This window comes from Globicephala melas, chromosome X, assembly GCF_963455315.2.
Source record: "Globicephala melas chromosome X, mGloMel1.2, whole genome shotgun sequence".
Classification (NCBI taxonomy): Eukaryota; Metazoa; Chordata; class Mammalia; order Artiodactyla; family Delphinidae; genus Globicephala; species Globicephala melas.
The window spans coordinates 113,756,703-113,776,587 of record NC_083335.1 but is presented as its reverse complement, the minus strand read 5'-3'; the positions used below and the strand labels follow the sequence as shown (position 1 = coordinate 113,776,587).

The 19,885-nt window shown below is 41.1% G+C and overlaps 1 protein-coding gene across 1 annotated transcript in view; it reads right to left on the bottom strand.

Annotated features, from left to right (window-relative positions):
* Nucleotides 1-770: 770 nt before the first annotated feature.
* CLTRN (collectrin, amino acid transport regulator) overlaps nucleotides 771-19,885 on the bottom strand; it is a 98,373-nt gene continuing 79,258 nt past the window's right edge. Inside the window, exon 8 of the mRNA XM_060293017.1 lies at nucleotides 771-888. Within this exon, the coding sequence (XP_060149000.1) occupies nucleotides 859-888 (30 nt within the window). The 3' untranslated portion in view covers nucleotides 771-858. The remainder of the gene's footprint in view (nucleotides 889-19,885) is intronic.

The following is a 19,885-nucleotide window of genomic DNA, read 5'->3' as shown; positions in this document are numbered from 1 at the left end:
AAATGATATAGTACTTCTGCCTTGAAATTTGTTGACGTCAATATGTAGGAGATATTATCCAGACAGCTCTGTCTCTCCCAAGAAAAGGACAGGATGAAATGGGCTGAAAGGACATGATGGCAAGAATTCAAGTTTAGTCTTAAGGGAGAATCGCTTGACAGTGGTCAACACTGACATACACTATTGAAGGGTGTTGTGTAATCTTTGTCTCTGGAAGGTTTCATAGGCTGAGGAAGGTTTAGGAGGGTTTGAATTTGGCCTTGACTGACGGGGAGGACATGGCTGGGCACAGCTCCAGTTAAATGCTGCTCTGGGAAAAAGAAAAAATAATGAAAGGGGATAAAGAAAGCCTATGGGACTAATGGGACACCATTAAGAGAAATAATGTCTGTATCACTGGAATTTCAGAAGGAGAAGAGAGGGAGAAAGAGGCAGAAAGACTATTTAAAGAAATAATGGCTGAAAACTTCCCAAACCTGGGGAGAGATTTGGACATCCAAGTTCTCAAAGCTAATAGGTCGCCCCAAAATTTCAATCCAAGACAGTCTTCTCTGTCTTGGATTGAGACACATTATAATAAAACTATCTAAATCAAAGCCAAAGAGAGAATTTTTAAAACAGCTAGAGAAAAAATTTTTCTCTCATACAAGGGAAGCCCCATGAGGCTATAACCATATTTTTCAGCAAAAACCTTGCAAGCTGGGAGAGAAAATGGGATGATATATTTAAAGTGCTGAAAGAAAAAAACCTGTTAGCCAAGAATACCTTACCTAGCAAAGCTGTCCTTCAAAAATGGAGGTGAGGTAAAGATTCTCTAACAAACAAAAGTTGAGGGAGTTCATCACCAGTAGACCTGCCTTACAGGAAATGCTGAAAGGAATCTTCAGGCTGAAATGTAAGAGTGCAAATTAACAGCATGAAAACACATGAAAATGTATAACACACTGGTAAAGAATTCAGAATACTCTAATACTGTAATATGGTGGTGTGTTAACCACTTAACTCTAGTATAAAGGTTAAAGGACAAAAGTATTTAAAATAGCTATAGCTACAATAATTTGGTTATGAATGCACAATATAAAAAGATGTAGGGCTTCCCTGGTGGCACAGTGGTTGGGAGTCCGCCTGTCGATGCAGGGGACGCTGGTTCGTGCCTCGGTCCGGGGGATCCCGCATGCCGCGGAGCGGCTGGGCCCGTAAGCCATGGCCACTGGGCCTGCGCGTCCGGAGCCTGTGCTCCACAGCGGGAGAGGCTACAGCAGTGAGAGGCCCGCGTATTGCAAAAAAAAAAAAAAATTCTGACATCAAAAACATAAAAGGGGAGCGTAAAAGGGGAGAGTTTTTGTATGTGATCAAAGTTAAATTGTTATCAGCATAAAATATTCTGTTATAGCCATACAATGTTTTATGTAAGCCTCGTTGTAACCACAAAACAAAAAGCTACAGTAGATTCACAAAAGATAAAGCAAAGGGAATCAAAGCATACCACTATGGAAAATCATCAGTTCATAATGGAAGGTAGCAAGAGTGGAAGAAAGGAACAAGGGAACTACAAAACAGCTAGAAAACAGTGAATAAGATGGCATTAGTAAGTCCTTACCTATCAAGAATTACACTAAATGTAAATAAATTGAATTCTCCAATCAAAAGACATAGAGTAGCTAAAAAACAAGACCCACTATATGCTGCCTACAAGAGACTCACCTCAGCTTTAAAGACACACAAAGTGAAGGGATGAAAAAAGATAATTCATGCAAGTGGAAACCAAAAGAGAGCAGGGGTGGCTATACGTATATCAGAAAAAAGTAGACTTTAACTAAAAAAATGGTAACAAGAGGAAAAGTAGGTCATTATATAATGATAAAAGGGTCAATTCATCAAGAAGATATGACAATTGTAAATATATGTGCACCCAACGTTGGAGTACCTATATATATTTAGCAAATACAGATCTGAAGAAAGAAGTAGACAACGATATAATAATAGTAGGGACTTCAATACCCCACTTTCAGCAATGGATATATTATCCAGACAGAAAATCAATAAGGAGACATTAGACTTGAACCATACTTTAGATCAAATGAACCTAACAGACATATATAGAACATTCCATCTAACAGAAGCAGAATACACATTCTTCTCAAGCGCACATGGAACACTCTCCAGGATATATCATATGATAGGTCACAAAACAAATCTTGGCAAATTTTAAAAGACTGAAATCATACCAAGTACCTTTTCCAACAACAGTAGTATTAAACTAGAATTCAATAACAGGAAGAAAGCTGGAAAATTCATAAGTATGTGGGAATTAAACAACACACTCCTGAACAACCAATAAGTCAAAGAACAAATCAAAACAGAAATTAAAAAATATCTTGAAACAAATGACAATGGAAACACAACATAGCATTATCTTTTTTAAGACATTTTTCCAAAAAAACCCATACAGATGGCCAATACATACATGAAAAGGTGCTCAACATCACTAACCACCAGGAAAATGCAAATCAAAACCACAATGAGATATCACCTCACACCTCTTTAAATGGGTATCACCAAAAGACAAAAGATAGTGTTGGTGAGGATGGAGAAAAGGGAACCCTTGTGCACTGTTGGTGGGAATGTAAATTGGTACAGCCACTATGGAAATCAATACGGAGGTTCCTCAGAAAGTTAAAAAATAGAACTACCATATGATCCAGCAGCCCCACTTCTGGGTATATATCCAAAGGAAATGAAAACAGGGTCTCAAAGAGATATCTGCACTCCTGTGTCTATTACAGCATTATTCACAATAGGCAGGATATGGAAACATCATAAGTGTTTGTCAATGTATGAATGGATAAAGAAGTTCTGGAAATGTAGTGTACAGTATGGCGACTATAGTTAACAGTACTGTATGGTATATTTGGAAGTTGCTAAGAGAGTAGATTTTATAAGTTCTCACCACAAAAAGAAAAATTGTAACTATTTGAGGTGATGGGTGTGTTAACTAATTTTATTGTGGTAATTATTTTGCAGTATATGTATATAAAAAATCAGGGCTTCCCTGGTGGTGCAGTGGTTGAGAGTCCGCCTGCCGATGCAGGGGATGCGGGTTCGTGCCCCGGTCCGGGAGGATCCCACATGCCACGGAGCGGCTGGGCCCGTGAGCCATGGCCGCTGGGCCTGCGCGTCCGGAGCCTGTGCTCCGCAACGGGGGAGGCCACAGCAGTGAGAGGCCCGCGTACTGCAAAAAAATAAATAAATAAATAAATAAAAATCATTACGTTGCACACCTTAAACTCACACAATGTTATATGTCAATTATATCTCAATGAACCTGGAAAAAAACATGGTGTGGAAATATATATATATATATATATATATATATACACACACACACATATATATTGAACTATTATAAGCCATGAGAAAAAAAAAGAAATTCTGCCATTCGTGACAACATGGATTGACCTTGAGGGCATTATGCTAAGGGAAATAAGTCAGACATAGAAAGATGAATACTGTATGATATCACTTCTATGTGGAATCTAAAAAAGCCGAATTCTTAAAAACAGAGAGTAGAGTGGTGGTTGCCAGGGGTTGGGGTGGGGGAAATGGGGAGATGTTGGTCAACAGGTACAAACTTCCAATTATAAGACAACTAAGTTCTGGAGATTTAATGTAAAACATGGTGATTATAATTAATGATACTATATTAAATACTTGAAAGTTGCTAAGAGTAAATCTTAAATGTTCTCACCACAAAAAAGGAGATGGGGGACTTCCCTGGTGGCGCAGTGGTTAAGAATCTGCCTGCCAATGCAGGGGACACGGGTTCGAGCCCTGGTCTGGGAAGATCCCACATGCTGTGGAGCAACTAAGCCCGTGCACCACAACTGCTGAGCCTGCGCTCTAGAGCCCACGAGCCACAACTACTGAGCCCGTGAGCCACAACTACTGAAGTCCGTGCACCTAGAGCCTGTGCTCTGCAACAAGAGAAGCCACCACAATGAGAAGCCCATGCACCGCAACACAGAGTAGCTCCCACTCACCGCAACTGGAGAAAGCCTGCGTGCAGTAATGAAGACCCAATGCAGCCAAAAATAAATAAGTAAATTTATTTTTTTAAAAAAGGAGATGGTAATTATGTGATGTGATAGAGATGTTAGCTAACACTATAGTGGTCATCACTTTGAAATCTATATCAAATCAACATGTTGTACACCTTAAACTTACACAGTGTTATAGGTCAGTTATATCTCTATAAAGCTGGGAAACAAACAAAGGAAAGCAAATGCTGCCCTGAGAATGAGCCCCAACCACAGTCCAAATGGGGCTTCTTCCCCACTCCCCTCCCCACCCCTACCTCCCACTCCCTGTGTAAGGAGCCCAGCCCATCCTCCATTACATCTCTAACAGCCTGACCCGGTGTGTCCTCTCTCCTTTCATTTCCAACCCTCTCAGCACCTCATCTCTCCCAGTCCTTTATAATTCGTTTTGAATGGTTAGATCTAGGTGGTGGATAAGTGGGTGTTCATTATACTACTCCTCCACCTTTCTTTATGCATGATAATGTTTATAATAAAAAGGTAGCAGGAGGTGTACAGGAACCGAAGGCAGATCGTGTAGGGCCCCATCACCATTTAGAGAGGTTGGGTTCTACCTAGAAAGAGATGGGTAGAGAGGAGAGGCTTAAGTAAAGGAATGATATCATGGTTTGAATTTCCATTTGTTTTTTTAATTTTTGTTTTGTTTATTTCGGGGTTTTTTGTTTTTTGTTTATTGGGTTTTTTTGGCTGTGCTGTGTGGCTTGTGGAATTTTAGTTCCCTGACCAGGGACTGAACCTGAGCCCTCGGCAGTGAGAGTGTGGAGTCCTAACCACTGGACCACCAGGGAATTCCCTGACTTTCCATGTTAGCAGGATATGTCAGGGTTTTCTTCCTCCATTTAAGTCTGACTCAATATAGGATGAGGAAAGTTGCAGTTCTGATTGCAGTTTTATCACAGCCACTAAAATGTGCCTTTCATTACCCCTGAGCCAAGTATAAATAGCAAATGACCTAAATCAAGCATAGCACAGGAATGGCCAACAATGATCCAAAGAGCTATACAAATGCTGAAGCAAAACTATAATCCTCATTTTAAAAATTTTCCAGCTGTGAAACACATTCAATCTGTTTAAGATTCTGATTTCTCTCTATGCCACTGCCCATGGTACTGTATTTGGTTTGGACCAAGAATAATCCTGGCAACCATCCTGCACATTAGCCAGTCATGGGGTTTCAGGCACCCCAAACCCAGCTCTTCTCCTCCATTGAGGACATGGCTGGCATGGCACTGATGACATGTTTCAAGTCATTCCAGGAAGAGGAGTTGATGACAAAGTCCTTTTTAAACGGAAATAAGCTAAACGTAGAACAGTATAGTTAAAATATGGAAACTAAAGGAATCAGTTGCTCCAAACCCTCTAACAACATGTGAACATCTTTAAATGCTGCATGATTTCAGGTAAGATATTTAAATTCGCTCAGCTGTTTCTTCTTTTGTTAAGTCAGATTAGTAATACTTGCTTTTGAATAAAATAAATAATGAGAAGCAATAAAAATTCATGAATAAAATGGACCTTGTGAATAAAACTTTTATACTCTTTAGAAAAAGTGTTATTGAAACTATTCAACTTGAGTCCACAAAGAGAAGAAAAAAAGACTGATTTAGGGAAACTATTTTACAATACGGATATTCATATCTACAATGACTAAATCTTAACTAAGATAACCTATCTATCTGGAAAGAAACATAAGTCTGACAGGAAGGTGGTGAAAGGGAATACATAGATATTTAAGGCATCTATCTGCACTCGCAACACAAAGTAAAAATGAACTATAAAACTATGAGAAAAATTGCCAGGTACCCTGATTTCTAGCCCCCCCCCACCCTCAATTCTCCCCCAAAGGACTCCTGTATAATCCTTGGGGAGGTTTTATAAATGGCTTCCCCCCCACCCCGATCTATTGGAATGTGCTGTGTCAAAGCACTATATTTGAAACTGTAACCTGAGGCTTTCGGCAATCACTGTACTACTAAAATGAACCTTGGTATTCCCCTTTATAGCTAAGCAGATGATAATCTAGCAGACAAACACTATAATATATGATGAGCATTTAATATGAGCTTCAGTCACCCTTGGAATGATGGCAAAGATATTAGCATTGGCAAGCCTCCGTTGCTTTTGAGCAAGCAGATTTTAGTTCTTGCATTCATAGGTTTAAATTTTCTTTAGGTCCTCAGAAAGCACGTTAGATTACCTGGAATTGTGCTAAATAAAAGTCAAAAGGTGGAGGACCTTCCAGATGGCGGAGGAGTAAGACGTGGAGATCACCTTCCTCCCCACAAATACATCAGAAATACATCTATATGTGGAACAACTCCTACAGAACACCCACTGAACACTGGCAGAAGACCTCAGACCTCCCAAAAGGCAAGAAACTCCCCACATACCTGGGCAGGGAAAAAGAAAAAAGAATAAACAGAGACAAAAGAATAGGGACGGGACCTGCACCAGTGGGAGGGAGCTGTGAAGGAGGAAAGGTTTCCACACACTAGGAGCCCCTTCGTGGGCGGATACTGCGGGTGGCGGAGGGGGTAAGCTTCGGAGCCGCGGAGGAGAGCGCAGCCACAGGGGTGCGGAGGGCACAGCAGAGAGATTCCCGCACAGAGGATCGGCGCCTACCGGCACTCACCAGCCCGAGAGGCTTGTCTGCTCACCCGCCGGGGCGGGGCGGGCGGGGCTGGGAGCTGAGGCTCCGGCTTCGGTCGGATCCCAGGGAGAGGACTGGGGTGGCGGCGTGAACACAGCCTGAAGGGGGCTAGTGCGCCACGGCTAGCCGGGAGGGAGTCCGGGGAAAAGTCTGGAACTGCCGAAGAGGCAAGAGACCATTGTTTCCTGGTGCGCGAGGATAGGGGATTCAGAGCACCGCCTAAACGAGCTCCAGAGATGGGTGCGAGCTGCGTCTATCAGCGCGGACCCCAGAGACGGGCATGAGACGCTAAGGCTGCTGCTGCTGCCACCAAGAAGCCTGTGTGCGAGCACAGGTCACTCTCCACACGTCCCCTCCCGGGAGCCTGTGCAGCCCGCCACTGCCAGGGTCCCGGGATCCAGGGGCAACTTCCCCGGGAGAACGCACGGCGGCCTCGGGCTGGTGCCACGTCACGGCGGCCTCTGACGCCGCAGGCTCACCCCGCACTCCGTGCCCCTCCCTCCCCCCGGGCCTGAGTGAGCCAGAGCCCCCGAATCAGCGGCTCCCCGTACTGTCTGAGCGAAGAACAGACGCCCTCAGGCGACCTACACGCAGAGGCGGGGCCACATCCAAAGCTGAGCCCCGGGAGCTGTGCGAACAAAGACGAGAAAGGGAAATTTCTCTGTGCAGCCTCAGGAGCAGTGGATTAAATCTCCACAATCAACTTAGGTACCGTGCATCGGTGGAATACCTGAATAGAAAACGAACCATCTGAAAATTGACGCAGTGGACTTTGGGCAACCGCAGACGTGGGATTTGCTGTATGCGACTGACTAGTTTCTGATTTTTATGTTTATCTTAGTATAGTTTTTAGCACTTGTTATAATTGATGGATTTGTTTATTGGTTGGGTTGCTCTCTTCTTTTTTTCCCCTTTTGAAATTTTTTATATTAATAATTTTTTAAAGTTTTATTAACTTTATCTTATTTTATTTTTCTTTCTTTCTTTTATTCTACCTTTTCTTCTGAGCCGTGTGACTGACAGGGTCTTGGTGTTCCGGCCGGGTGTCAGGCCTGAACCTCTGACGTAGGAAAGGCGAGTTCAGGACATTGGACCACAGAGACCTCCCGGCCCCATGTAATATCAATCGGCGAGAACTCTCCTAGAGATCTCTGTCTCAATGCTAAGACCCAGCTCAACTCAATGACCAGCAAGCTCCAGTGCGGGACACCCTCCGCCAAACAACTAGCAAGACAGGAACACAACCCCACCCATTAGCAGAGAGGCTGCCTAAAATCATAATAAGTTCACAGACACCCCAAAACACACCACCGGACATGGCCCTGCCCACCAGAAAGACAAGATCCAGCCCCACCTACCAGGACACAGGCACCAGTACCCTCCATCAGGAAGCCTACACAGCCCACTGAACCAACCTTACCCACTGGGGGCAGGCACCAAAAACAACGGGAACTACGAACCTAAAGCCTGAGAAAAGGAGACCCCAAACACAGAAAGTTAAGCAAAATGAGAAGATAGAGAAACACACAGCAGATGAAGGAGCAAGGTAAAAACCCACCAGATGAAACAAATGAAGAGGAAATAGGCAGTCTACCTGAAAAAGAATTCACAGTAATGACAGTAAAGATGATCCAAAATCTTGGAAATAGAATGGAGAAAATACAAGACACGTTTAACAAGGACCTAGAAGAACTAAAGAGCAAACAAACAATGATGAACAACACAATAAATGACATTAAAAATTCTCTAGAAGGAGTCAATAGCAGAATAACTGAGGCAGAAGAATGGATAAGCGACCTGAAAGATAAAATAGTGGCAATAACTACTGCAGAGCAGAATAAAGAAAAAAGCATGAAAAGAATTGAGGACAGTCTCAGAGACCTCTGGGACAACATTAAACACACCAACATTCGAATTATAGGGGGTCCCAGAAGAAGAAGAGAAAAAGAAAGGGACTGAAAAATTCTGATGGGTGGAGTATCAATTCTCATAACAGACAAAATAGACTTTAAAATAAAGACTATTAGAAGAGACAAAGAAGGACACTACATAATGATCAAGGGATCAATCCAAGAAGAAGATATAACAATTGTAAATATTTCTGCACCCAACAGAGGAGCGCCTCAATACATAAGGCAAATGCTAACAGCCATACAAGGGGAAATCAACAGTAACACAATCATAGTAGGGGACTTTAACACCCCAATTTCACCAATGGACAGATCATCCAAAATGAAAATAAATAAGGAAACACCAGCTTTAAATGACACATTAAACAAGATGGACTTGATATTTATAGGACATTCCAACAAGAAACAACAGAATACACTTTCTTCTCAAGTGCTCAAGGAACAGGATAGATCATATCTTGGATCACAAATCAAGCCTTGGTAAATTTAAGAAAATTGAAATCGTATCAAGTAGCTTTTCTGACCACAACACTATGAGACTAGATATCAATTACAGGAAAAAATGTAAAAAATACAAACACATGGAGGCTAAACAATACACTACTAAATAACCAAGAGATCACTGAAGAAATCAAAGAGGAAATCAAAAAATACCTAGAAACAAATGACAATGAAAACACGAGGACACAAAACCTATGGTATGCAGCAAAAGCAGTTCTAAGAGGGAAGTTTAGAGCAATACAATCCTACCTCAAGAAACAAGAAACATCTCAAATAAACAACCTAACCTTACACCTAAAGCAATTAGAGAAAGAACAACAACAACAACAAAAAAACCCCCAAAAGTTAGCAGAAGGAAAGAAATCATAAAGATCAGATCAGAAATATATGAAAAAGAAATGAAGAAAACGATAGCAAAGATCAATAAAACTAAAAGCTCGTTCTTTGAGAAGATAAACAAAACTGATAAACCATTAGCCAGACTCATCAAGATAAAAAGGGAGAAGACTCAAATCAACAGAATTAGAAATGAAAATGGAGAAGTAACAACTGACACTGTAGAAATACAAAGGACCATGAGAGATTACTACAAGCAACTATATGCCAATAAAATGGACAACCTGGAAAAAATGGACAAATTCTTAGAAAAGCACAACCTTCCGAGACTGAACCAGGAAGAAATAGAAAATATAAACAAACCAATCACAAGCACTGAAATTGAAACTGTGATTAAAAATCTTCCAACAAACAAAAGCCCAGGACCAGATGGCTTCACAGGCAAATTCCATCAAACATTTAGAGAAGAGTTAGCACCTATCCTTCTCAAACTCTTCCAAAATGTAGCAGAGGGAGGAACATTCCCAAACTCATTCTACGAGGCCACCATCACCCTGACACCAAAACCAGACAAAGATGTCAGAAAAAAAGAAAACTACAGGCCAATATCACTGATCAACATAGATGCAAAAATCCTCAACAAAATACTAGCAAACAGAATCCAACAGTACATTAAAAGGATCACACACCATTATCAAGTGGGGTTTATCCCAGGAATGCAAGGATTCTTTAATATATGCAAATCAATCAATGTGATACACCATACTGACAAACTGAAGGATAAAAACCATATGATACTCTCATTAGATGCACAAAAAGCTTTCAACAAAATTCAACACCCCTTTATGATAAAAACCCTCCAGAAAGTAGGCACGGAGGGAACTTACCTCAACACAATAAAGGCCATATATGACAAACCAACAGCCAACATCGTTCTCAATGGTGAAAAACTGAAACCATATCCTTTAAGATCAGGAACAAGACAAGGTTGCCCACTCTCACCACTATTGTTCAACATAGTTTTGGAAGTTTTAGCCACAGCAATCAGACAAGAAAAAGAAATAAAAGGAATCCAAATCAGAAAAGAAGAAGTAAAACTGTCACTGCTTGCAGGTGACATATTATATGTAGAGAATCCTAAGGATGCTACCAGAAAACTACTAGAGTTAATCAATGAATTTGGTAAAGTAGCAGGATACGAAATTAATGCACAGAAATCTCTTGCATTTCTATACACTAATGATGAAAAATCTGAAAGAGAAATTAAGGAAACACTCCCATTTACCACTGCAACAAAAAGAATACAATACCTAGGAATAAACCTACCTAAGGAGACAAAAGACCTGCATGCAGAAAACTATAAGACATTGATGAAAAAAATTAAAGATGATACAAACAGATGGAGAGATATACCATGTTCTTGGATTGGAAGAATCAACATTGTGAAAATGACTCTACTACCCAAAGCAATCTACAGATTCAATGCAATCCCTATCAAACTACCAACGGCACTTTTCACAGAACTAGAAGAAAAAAATTCACAATTTGTATGGAAACACAAAAGACCCCGAATAGCCAATCTTGAGAAAGAGAAGACTATACTACAACGCTACAGTAATCAAGACAGTATGGTACTGGCACAAAAACAGAAATATAGATCAATGGAACAGGATAGAAAGCCCAGAGATCAACCCACGCACATATGGTCACCTTATCTTTGATAAAGGAGGTAAGAATATACAATAGGGAAAAGAGAGTCTTCTTCAATAAGTGGTGCTGGGAAAACTGGACAGCTACATGTAAAAGAATGAAATTAGAACACTCCTTAACACCATACACAAAACTTAACTCAAAATGGATTAAAGACCTAAGTGTAAGGCCAGACACTATAAAACTCTTAGAGGAAAACATAGGCAGAACACTCTATGACATAAATCACAGCAAGATCCTTTTTGACCCATTTCCTAGAGAAATGGAAATAAAAACAAAAATAAACAAATGGCACCTAATGAAACTTCAAAGCTTCTGCACAGCAAAGGAAACCATAAACAAGACCAAAAGACAACCCTCAGAATGGGAGAAAATATTTGCAAACGAAGCAACTGACAAAGGATTAATCTCCAAAATATACAAGCAGCTCATGCAGCTCAATATCAAAAAAACAAACAACCCAATCCAAAAATGGGCAGAAGACTTAAATAGACATTTCTCCAAAGAAGATATACAGATTGCCAACAAACACATGAAAGGATGCCCAACATCACTAATCATTAGAGAAACGCAAATCAAAACTACAATGAGGTATCACATCACACCGGTCAGAAGGGCCATCATCAAAAAATCTAGAAACAATAAATGCTGGAGAGGGTGTGGAGAAAAGGGAACCCTCTTGCACTGCTGGTGGGAATGTGAATTGATACAGCCACTATGGAGTAAATTATGGAGGTTCCTTAAAAAACTAAAAATAGAACTACCATATGACCCAGCAATCCCACTACTGGGCACATACCCTGAGAAAACCATAATTCAAAAAGAGTCATGTACCACAATGTTCACTGCAGCTCTATTTACAATAGTCAGGACATGGAAGCAACCTAAGTGTCCATCGACAGATGAATGGATAAAGAAGATGTGGTACATATACACAATGGAATATTACTCAGCCATAAAAAGAAATGAAATTGAGTTATTTGTAGTGAGGTGGATGGACCTAGAGTCTGTCATACAGAGTGAAGTAAGTCAGAAAGAGAAAGACAAATATGCTAACACACATATATGGAATCTAAGAAAAAAAAAAGGTTATGAAGTACCTAGGGGCAGGACAGGAATAAAGACGCAGATGTAGAGAATAGACTTGAGGACATGGGGAGGAGGAAAGGTAAGCTGGGATGAAATGAGAGAGTGGCATTGAGATATATACACTGCCAAATGTAAAATAGCTAGTAGGAAGCAGCTGCATAGCACAGGGAGATCAGCTCGGTGCTTTGTGACCACCTAGAGGGGTGGGATATCGAGGGCGGAAGGGAGACGCAAGAGGGAGGGAATATGGGGATATATGTATACGTATAGCTGATTCACTTTGCTCTACAGCAGAAACTAGCACAACATTGTAAAGCAATTATACTCCAATAAAGATGTTAAAAAATAATTAAAAAAATAAAAAATGAAAAAATAAAATTCAAGTAAAAATTTAAAAAAAAAGCCAAAATGCTTATCATATGAAATTTTTCTACTGCTGTCTTGTGGCCCTGTCCTCCCAGGGACCTTTGAGTCTTTGCTTGTAACAGTCCTAACTAATGAAGAAATAGGATGGGTGACTCATCCCCACATACCTGGCAGAAAAGTCACAGGCACCAATCCTCAATATAGGAGAGTCTAAGTATCAGTAGAATTTGACTGGATGCACAAAGTTCTACCATATTAAGTAGTTAATTCAACAAAACAGCTTGCCCATCCAGTCAGGTATAATTTTTAACTCAGTTTATTGGGAGGCCAGTTGATTCAACAAATGTCAACTGGTTCAATGATGATAGTCAAAAAAAAAAGAGTAATTATTTGAAAACATAATCATCATTACCTAACTGAACTGAAGTTTATACTGGGATGATTAGCTGAGTTACCACAAGTTTCCCTCTCTCTGTCTCAATCTGTCTCTCTGTCTCTTCAGGGATTATATAGAATTATATCCTCTAGGGAAAAATGAAGGCATCGTGGTAGTTAGAAGCAACGTGTACGGACTTGGAAGTTTTTTATTTGCAATTACACTAGTGGAGTTTTGTAGGTTTGTTTTTGTTTTTGTTTTTTTTTAATTTCTTTCGGTTGAAAATTCAAATAGATACTTCATCTGTGTGTAGTTGTGTCTTCCTAGATGGGTAGGTTATCTACTTCTGAGATTAAGCCATTGTAGTTATGAATTATTCATACAGTAAAATATTTTCCTTAAATAAATCCTTATTCCTCTTTATGGCCTCAAGTTGAGAAGTTTCACTATCAATTTTAACAATGAAAAATTTCACTCACAGTGCACACTTTCTTCATTAATTTTGCTGTGTTTATTCTTTATTTCATTCTATTCTCGCAACAACACTTTGGACAAATAGGGCAAGTATTAGTTCCTTTTTAAAGCTAGTCTATTTACATCAAACGGAAATAAGTTATTTCACCAGATTGCTTCCTCTCTGCTTTTATGAAGCCCTACTCACCTGGGGCCACCCACTTAGTAAATGGTGGTGTTAGGATTAGAACTCAGGCGATACTAGTGGTAATACTGTGCATATACCATGTATTAATCTACACCCTGTGAGATCTGGGGCAGCATCCTATCAGTAAACAGTTGAATATTTCTGCATTCAATAAGTACAATAAATAAAGACCACTGAGTACAGTAAAGATCATAAAGAGTATCATATCTGGGCCAGGCTTGCTGCCAAATGGTTTTCAGAGTTTTGGATTTCGGAGTTGCAGATTGTGGATGTGTATTCCCCTAGCCTTGGTGCTCTCCACCACTGTGTGAAGCACTGATTATTTAACATACAATGACTCCTATGCACCTTTTATCTCTTACTCCAAGGCTTCTCTGAAGAGCAACCAACCTGTTGGTGGTCAGCAGAGAGAACCTTCAGGCCCAAGTATTTTCTCCATGACCTTCATTATGCACAAGAGGCAACTCTCTTTTCTTTCACTACTGACAGCTCAACTATACTTTACACAAAATCTCTTAATTTTTCACCCATGTCTTTCTTTCCCTTTCAACTTCTTCTCTGGCTTCTTGGAGAATGATTAGAGAGAGCGGATGAGTAAAAGGATAGGATCATATCACAGAAGAGTCAAGAAGGAAGAGTGTATCAAAGAGAGGGGCAGAGCGCCCTACACTGTCAAGTGAGTCAAAAAGATTCAGGAGGGTGAGGACCAAGATGCCGTGACCTTGGCAACCAGCGATTCCCTAGTGACCTTTGAGGGAGCAGTTTCTTCAGGGTTATGGGAATGGAACCCAGAATGCAAAGAGTTAGGGAGCAAGTGGATATTGGTGAAGCCAAGACAGTAAAGAGAGACCTAACTTTTAATTAGCCAGGATCAACATCCTTTAAAGGTCCTCAGAGTTAAATTCCTTTCACTAGTTCCATGCACTTCCTTATTGTTCCATTAAAACCTGCTTCTCCTCAAGCACTGATAATAAAATACAATCAAAGATGGCTCTTATTAGTCTTCTTCTTTTGTTTCCATTAAATCGCTGGCATTATAAGTTTGCCTTCTAATACTGTACATCATAAATATACAACATTTCAGCTGCATTATGGGTTAATATGCTCCTGTGAACTGGCCTGAAGGCTGTCTTGCCATATATGACATATTTACATGGGGAACATCTTTCCTAAATTCCAAAGAATTGACTAGTGAACTAACAGCTTGAAGTATAGGAAATTGCCATTTCTGTAGGTCAAAAATGATTGCATAGCAGCAATTTGATCTGGTTCCACCTCCTAAGTTTTCAAATGCTACCCTGGAGCTTCCCTGGTGGCACAGTGGTTGAGAGTCCACCTGCCGATGCAGGGGACACGGGTTCGTGCCCCGGTCCGGGAAGATCCCACATGCCGCGAAGCGGCTGGGCCCATGAGCCATGGCCGCTGAGTCTGCACGTCCAGAGCCTGTGCTCCGCAACGGGAGAGGCCACAACAGTGAGAGGCCCGCGTACAAAAAAAAAAAAAAAAAGCTACCCTGATACAAACTGAATATTGCCACCCGGATTCACTGTTCACTAATTACGGTGGAGGAGGACAAATGGAATCCAGGAGAGATTAACACGAGTCTTAACTGAACTTTTGCTAAGTTGTGCAAAAGGGGCCACTTGTTTACTGCAGCAAGGCACCTGACAGTGGCACCTTCTAGGCCTGCCTGCCCATGGCGGCTAGTGCTCACTTTTGTTCTACACCAGGCCCAGGAGCTCTTGTTCTACCCTTTCCGATGGTCTTGGATATGACCTAGCCCTGTTGTTCTGGGAACCTACTTTCAGATTGGGCCAAAAGACATCAGACACTTGGGAAAAAACAAACAAACCAACCAACCTAGGATCACTTTCTCTGCATCTGATGAAATCTCTCCCTTCACCCAACACCCCACGCCCATATTATTGTCATATGTTCACTAATTTTCAAAAAATATAAGCAATATCAAGGAGTAACTATGGAAAAATTACTTCTAGGGACACAGTTGTCATTTCTTTACTGGCCAAACTCTCCCCTACTGCCCAGTACCAGGATAAAGACCTGTACCAACTATTTGCATCCTACTACTGCCCCTAATGTGTTATAATAAAGAAGAGACTAACACTGTGCTTTATAAACTGGCCCATAGTCTCTGCCCATAACTAATATCAAATCCATTTTCAACCAGTGCTGTGAAAATAAAGAGCAAAATAACTCAATAAATAACAACTAGAAATTATTCATTCATTCAAACCAAAATTTCCTAAAACAGAATGGTATTCTTGGTAATAAACTGAATCTCGTCATAAATTATGAACAGGTCCCTTCTAGGAAATTATCTCTCTGTTTATATTTCCTGAACCTAGCATCTTATCTTACACAGAGTGCCTCCACTCAATAAATTCTTCAGGCAAGAAGGAAGGAAGGAAGGAAGGGAGAGAGGGAGGGAGGGAGGGAGGGAGGGAGGGAGGAAGGGCCAAAGGAAAGTTAGTAAGAAAGAAGGAAAAACTTCCATGCATTTGCTTGTGTAATTGAGGTAACTAGACATGTAATATTTTTTATGAAACAAAACAAGATGTAAAGTGGGAAATAAAATACTGTGTTAAGGGGCTCCATAACTTTGAAATAAGGACTGGGAATTTGGACTTTGAGGGATTTTATACTCTTTCTGGTTCTTCACCTGTGTTCTGTCCTATTCCTTGTTCCTTATCCAGGGATGATAAATGCGCATACTTCACTTGGTGATACTAGTATCTGGAATCTGATCATGTATCATTCTAAATGCAACAATTCACTGCATTCTTTTATATAGTGATGTTTTGTATTGGTTAGTCCTTGTGGAAAACATGGTAGATGAAACTACACCCCAAAACCCAAAATCTACCTGCATTTACATTTCTTCTGTGAAACAACTCCAGATATCACCATCCCAGCTCATTGTTTCTGCAGTGACTTGGTTTTCAGATGCTTCTGTCTTTCCAGTTTCATCACAGTTTTTGCTAAGGACTTGGAGACTGGAGTGACAGCTATATTTCCACTCGCTTTACAGCATTTTATTTCCAGTACATATCACCTCACAATGTGTTCCCTTGTGGGACATTACAGGATCATTATTTTTAAAATGAAAGGTATGGTTGATGATTGACTGCCCTCTAATTACCCAGAGTGTTTGTCAAAGCCAGTGGGCAGGAGACATAAGCTCTATTTTGCTGTTATATTGACTGTCAAGTTTACAGCGCATCTCTGCTAGCACGGAAAACTTCCTCAACAAGGATATTTAGTGGAGCAGATCTTTGCCAATGGAACAGATCCCCTCCCCTTCAGGATAAACAGTGAAGAAAATGATCTAATGATCAAATTGGTCCATCCCATGCCTTCAAAATAAGAAGCTTATCTAGGATCAGTGTTTCTCAATTTTTTTTCCCATTATTGAGACTTTTCAGACATCTTCTCCTAAGAGCTCACCCAGGACATTTTAATACCACAGATACACTTTACACCTGTTTACGTACTGTGGTCCTTTGGAGGATTAAAAACCATTGTAATACTGAATTTTTTTTCTCCCCACCAAGAACAATTTCCACCCTCTGGAGAATGAATGTCTTGGATGGTGCCTGCTAGTGCACACTGATGGAATTCAGATGATGTTTCACCAATTCTATATGCAAGGCCACCGTATTACGGAGTACACAACTCAAGAGGATGTAAGATAGAAAATGGTTCTTTAGTAAACCAACTGAAATCTCATTCCTCTCCTAAAAATAAGGAAGCCCTAATAACGTTAAAGAGTACATGGTGCCCAAGTCAAAATGGTGCCCAAGTCAAAAAGTTTGCAGCCACCAATTCAAGCTCCTCCGCCTACAGAGAGGGGCCAGGCTTTGCTCCCAGAAGGTATAAGACTATGGCCTTGTGACAGCCACCATCTCATTTGCTTGTTTATTAGCACACATTTATTGAGTTCTGACTATGTAGACTTTCAGCTCCATGAGGGCAGCGACTGTTTTCGATTTTGCTCACCGTTATAGAATAAAGGAAAGAAAGAATGAAGACAGAAAGGGAAGGAAATAGGAAGACAAGGCAGTATGCTAAGTGACTTGAACACTGCCTCTAAGAATATTACATTTAGTGTGAAGGTATATAAACAAATAGTCAAAATAAAATATTGTGATGGTTATAACTGAAAAGATGTGTAGATATGGTGAGGTTACAAAGCAGTGGTTAATTCTATCTGGTTAGAGGCGGGAAGAAAATGAAGTGAGTTATGAAAATCTTTATGGAGACAAGGTTGTATTAGAAGACTTATGTGGGCCCCAGGGCACTCTTGCCTTTGTGGTCTCCTTTTTCTACAAAAGCACATTTAAGTGTAATATAATTCTAGTACAAGATGAGTATCATTATCTGGGCAGTCTAGGAGCACTTAGCCTGGAGGCCCACGAAAGACCTCTAGGAGGATGAGAGATTTAAGTGAGAGAAACTCTAGGACAAGCTGGAAGAGTGGCTGGAAGATGGGGCAGAGTGTTCCAGGCCTGGAAGTGAGAGATCTATTAGGATTGGATGAGAGAGAGAGAAACAGAGAAACAGAAGGGTAGAAGTGTGAGAGATGAAGTTAGAGAAGAAGGTGGGGGTCAAACCACAGCAGGCTCCATGTTAAGGAGTCTGGCTTTATCGTAAAGAGAATAAGAAACCATTTTTAAAAGCTTTTATGTGAGGAACCAACAGAATCAGGTTTGCATTTTGGATATTCATTCAATCTACATTGCAGCCAAATAACTGGCGAAGGTGTCGTGGATATTCTGGGGGTCCACCCAGGCCCCCTCTTTAGGGCCCACATACCCATCCCCTGCTTCTGGAAATAATGGCTTTTGAAGGTTCATGGCTGAGTCCTTCAGTGGGAATTGCCCTCAGCCACAGGGAACTGCCCTTTCCAAGGGCAGATCCTTTCCCAGAGAGCACCCATGACCGTAACCGGCTAATGCAGAGATACAAAGACCCAGCCACATTATCTCAATCAGGGACAACCTCAGCTCCTAAGATCCCTGAAGGATTGGCTGAGGCCTCTGTTGTAACCATGTTTCTGGTTACTTCTCTCTCTGCTTAATCCTACTCTGTTAGTTTCCTATGGCTGCATAATGCTTTAGCACAAACTTAGTGGCCTAAACAACACACATTTATCATCTCACAACGTCCATGTGTCAGGAGTCGGGGCACAGCTCAACTGGATCCTCTGCTCAGGCTGCAATCAAAGTGTTGGCCAGACTACATTCTCATCTAGAGATCTGACTTTGGAAAAATCCACTTCCAAACTCACTTCAGTTGTTGACAGAATTCATTTCCTTGTGGTTGTAGGACTGAGGGTCCCAGCTTCTTGCTGGCTATTGGCTGGAGGCTATCTTTGGTGCTGAGAGGCCACCAGCAATTCCTAGAACCTGCTCACAGTTTCATTTGTGCTTTCCCAACATGCCCACTTACTTAATCAAGCCAGCAAGGAGAGTCTCTGGAACAAGTTTGCTAGCAAGACAGACTCAGATATCATATAAATTAACTGCAGGGGGCTTCCCTGGTGGCACAGTGGTTGAGAGTCCGCCTGCCGATGCAGGGGACATGGGTTCGTGCCCCGGTCCGGGAAGATCCCACATGCCGCGGAGCACTTAGGCCCGTGAGCCGTGGCCACTGAGCCTGCGTGTCCGGAGCCTATGCTCCACAACGGGAGAGGCCACAACAGTGAGAAGCCCGTGTACCGCAAAAAAAAAAAAAAAAAAATTAACTGCAGGAGTGACATCTCACCAGCTTTGCTGTATTCTATTCATTAGAAGCAAGTCATAGGTCCCCTCCGCACTCACGGAGAGAGGGTTACATGAAGGCGTGAACATCAGGAGATGACAGACACCTTAGTATCTACCACACGTGACTTCCTCACTTCTTACAGGTATATCTCCTGAGAGCACTCCCCAATAAACCTTCTGCATTCCACTACCCCTCTTAGAGTTTGTATCCACTGGAGGCAGGGAAGTGAGTTAGCGACTACTGCCGGAACACCAACTATGGGTGATAGCAGTGGGAGATTGAGCTGCATATTTTCCTTCTATTAATACATGTATAATAATTATTATTAGAATTTAGAATGATACATGGCCTACCTGAAAGTAAAATCAAGTCTAAAAACTACAGTCTTCAAGCAGGGATACACAC